This window comes from Chinchilla lanigera, unplaced genomic scaffold, assembly GCF_000276665.1.
Source record: "Chinchilla lanigera isolate Chin_1 unplaced genomic scaffold, ChiLan1.0 scaffold00011, whole genome shotgun sequence".
In the NCBI taxonomy this organism is placed as follows: Eukaryota; Metazoa; Chordata; class Mammalia; order Rodentia; family Chinchillidae; genus Chinchilla; species Chinchilla lanigera.
In genome coordinates, this window is record NW_004955412.1 from 5,778,502 (window position 1) to 5,781,522 (window position 3,021).

At 47.7% G+C, this 3,021-nt stretch overlaps 1 protein-coding gene across 1 annotated transcript in view; it reads right to left on the reverse strand.

Annotated features, from left to right (window-relative positions):
- Positions 1-2,270: 2,270 nt before the first annotated feature.
- The window catches only part of Mmp7 (matrix metallopeptidase 7), an 11,714-nt gene continuing 10,963 nt past the window's right edge, over positions 2,271-3,021 (reverse strand). The window contains exon 6 of the mRNA XM_005377982.2: positions 2,271-2,588. Within this exon, the coding sequence (XP_005378039.1) occupies positions 2,560-2,588 (29 nt within the window). The 3' untranslated portion in view covers positions 2,271-2,559. The remainder of the gene's footprint in view (positions 2,589-3,021) is intronic.

The following is a 3,021-nucleotide window of genomic DNA, read 5'->3' on the forward strand; positions in this document are numbered from 1 at the left end:
GGGGTCATATAGGATTAGAGGACGGTAGAGGTCCAGAATGAAAGAAAGTTGGAAAGGACACTAAATGTAAAGCAATGAAAAGTAATTGGTTTTATTTAGCTCAGGGGTTCTCAACCAGGGGCTATTTTTTCTCTTAAGGAACATTTGCCAATGTTGAAGACAGTTTTGATTGTCACAGTGCAGGATGTTCTGATGGTATCCAGGGGATAGAGGCCAGGCATTCCTGCCAATGATGCTCAGGTTAAGCACTGCTTCTCTTACACAACACTGTGGATATATTAATACTAACCTGTAAATTTTAGGTCCTGTATATTTTACCGTACTTTTAACAACAACAACAACAACAACAAAAAGAACCTGGGTCTTTATTTCCTGGAAAAATTTCTGTTTATAAGCTGGCTTCAAGGTAGTTTGATGGAAATAAGAAAATTTTTCTTCAATGCCCAGAGCTTCACTCCATCATTAAGGCTGAAGTGGTGAAATACACGGCACAGGTCAAATGCACAGATGCAGACAGGACAGCCCAGAGACTGAGCAAGGGGTTTGCAAACAGAAGGCGTAAATGATTCTGGCCAGTTTAATCAATAGACTACATTTATTGGGAGGCAGTGCAGGCCGCTGTGAAACCTGGAAGGGAAGCCCGGGCCCCTGAGCTCTGAGGACAGGACGCAGGCAGCTTCAGAGAGTCCCTCCGGGTGCAAGGGTAGCCAGGTTGCGTCTCTAGAGCCCCATAACCAGGTGCACTAGCTTCCAGTGTTTTCAGTAGAGTGTCTGATAGGCCACTGGGTCCTGCACTCCCTCTGCGCCTGGAAAACTTGTAGTGTCCTAAATGACAGCTGGAGAAGATGCTACCCAAGGGGGCGAGGCAGTTCCCAGGCTCCAGAAGTGTAGTGAAGGACTACTAGTCATATAAGAAGAATAGGTAAGCTGGGCGTGGTGGCGCACCCCTGGGATCCCAGCACTCGGGAGGCTGAGGCGGGAGGATCGTTGCAAGTTTGAGACCAGCCTGGGCTACACGGTGAGCTCAAGGCCAGCCTGAACTGCATAGTGAGACCCTGTCTCAAAAAGACAACCCCCCCACAAACAAAAACCAGTAGCAACTTCAGTTGCAATAAAGATAGTGCCTCCTGCTGCTTAAAGCAAAAACAACAGTGAAACAACAATGTGCTTAAATCGTGTCTATATTTGCTTACTATGGATGTTTCCATCTGTTTTGCCGTCTAAAAAATGAGGAAATGGGGTTGGATGACTTATAACCTTTTCACGGAGATGAAATGGAAGGGCCTTTTGTTTGGAGAGTCTTCGGGTGTTCGCCTTCACTTCATATTTTGCCTGGGATCGTGGATTCTCCTGCTCCTTTGTCCCTTGAATGTCTTTCCAATGCCTGTAGCGCTTACTCTGAGTTTTGGAGTACTGATCTGTTTTGGGTAAGAAAAGGCTTTAGGTGAAATTTTAAAAAGTGAATATAATCTTTTTAGGGTACGTGTGGGGCAGGATTTATGTCACCGAGAATGTAAATTTCATTTCTTTTCAAATTCTAAGGAAAACTGCCTGCAGAACGTGAGGAGGACGGAGGAGGGCGGAGGGGAAGGCTGAGGTGCCAGCCGTGTGCCAGCCGTGCGCCCCTCCCCGGGCTTAGCCCGCCGGCGAGGCTTCACCGCAGAGTCAGACTGCTGGGTCCCGGCGCGCAGGGAACGGAGGCCGGAGCCAGACAGCGGGAAGGTGAGTTGCTACCGCCGTCCTCGGGAGGGCGAGGGAGAGGCTGCAGTCTGCAGAGGCGGGCGGCGAGGGAGAAAGTCCTGCTGTGGGTGGGTCGGGCACGTGCAGGGTGGCGCCACTCTCCGGCCCGGTTGGCTTAGTTTGCTTCTTGCACAGTGCAAAATCTGACTGCCGGTGCGAATCTTTTGTAACGTCTACGGTCTCGCGTGTAGGACGCTTTGGCGGAGGCTGGCGTCCGTGTGGGCAGGGAGCTGAAAGGGGGGCAGCTGAGCGCAGAGGCGCAGGGGCGTTCACTTCGCGCTGGAACTGGCCGTGATGTGTATGTCCTTGGGGATTCACAGACCGAGCTGGGCTTCCCGAAGATGCAGGGAGAGCTGGGTCAAGGGATGATTTGTCCTTCGCATCATTCTGGGCCACACTAATGAATAATACAGAGGCGGGGCTCCTGCCTCGCGCGCTTGGTGATAAAGTGCGGTGTACCTGGAAACCCTGAAATAAGAGGGTGCTTTTTGGATTTCCCTTGCTACAGAAAAGATACTCTCACACACAAGTAATCTCACCATGAAATAAGAGCTTTACTTATTTTTGTATGTGACATTTATTGACATCTACCAACTGATGTTGCCTGAAGACAATTATACGTGAGTAAGACCAAGTCACGTCATAAAGGAATTTATCCTCCAGAGAAGGAGAAACGTGGCCAAAGCAGCCACACCCGAGCAAGAGTGAAATAAATTCTGAGTGGAGCGCAGGAGGAGGAGCGGTTGTTAATTCCGTCTGGGTGATGCTGATACAGAATCCAGTGAATGAATGAATGAATGGATATTCACCCTGAAGTTTCTATCTCTTTCTTTCATTACTTTTCTTTCCTGTTAAGAAAAAAAAAAAAAAAAAAAACCCATTCTGACATGGCATAAAAGGCATAAAAACCATTTTATGATCGTACAGACAGAAAATTTTGCACATGCTGTATGTAATCTATCATTTGCCCACCCGGACTTCTGAGCCTGTGACACAGATTCTGAAGAACCACCTCTGCAGGCTGAAAAGAATCTTGCACAAGGGGTGATCCCGAGGATCAGAGGCCTCTGCAGTTGGTCTCTTCAGTTTCACTACCCGTGTAACCCTGAGTAACTGATGTACCCCTTAACCTCTTTCAGCATTAGGGTACCAGTATTAAATGAGGATAATGTGGTAACAAAGGCTCACTGGATTGTTGTTATGTTGTGAGTTAATTCAGGGGAACTTTTGTACATTCTAAGTACCTGGTATGTTTTAACTATTGTTTTTATTTTTTATTTT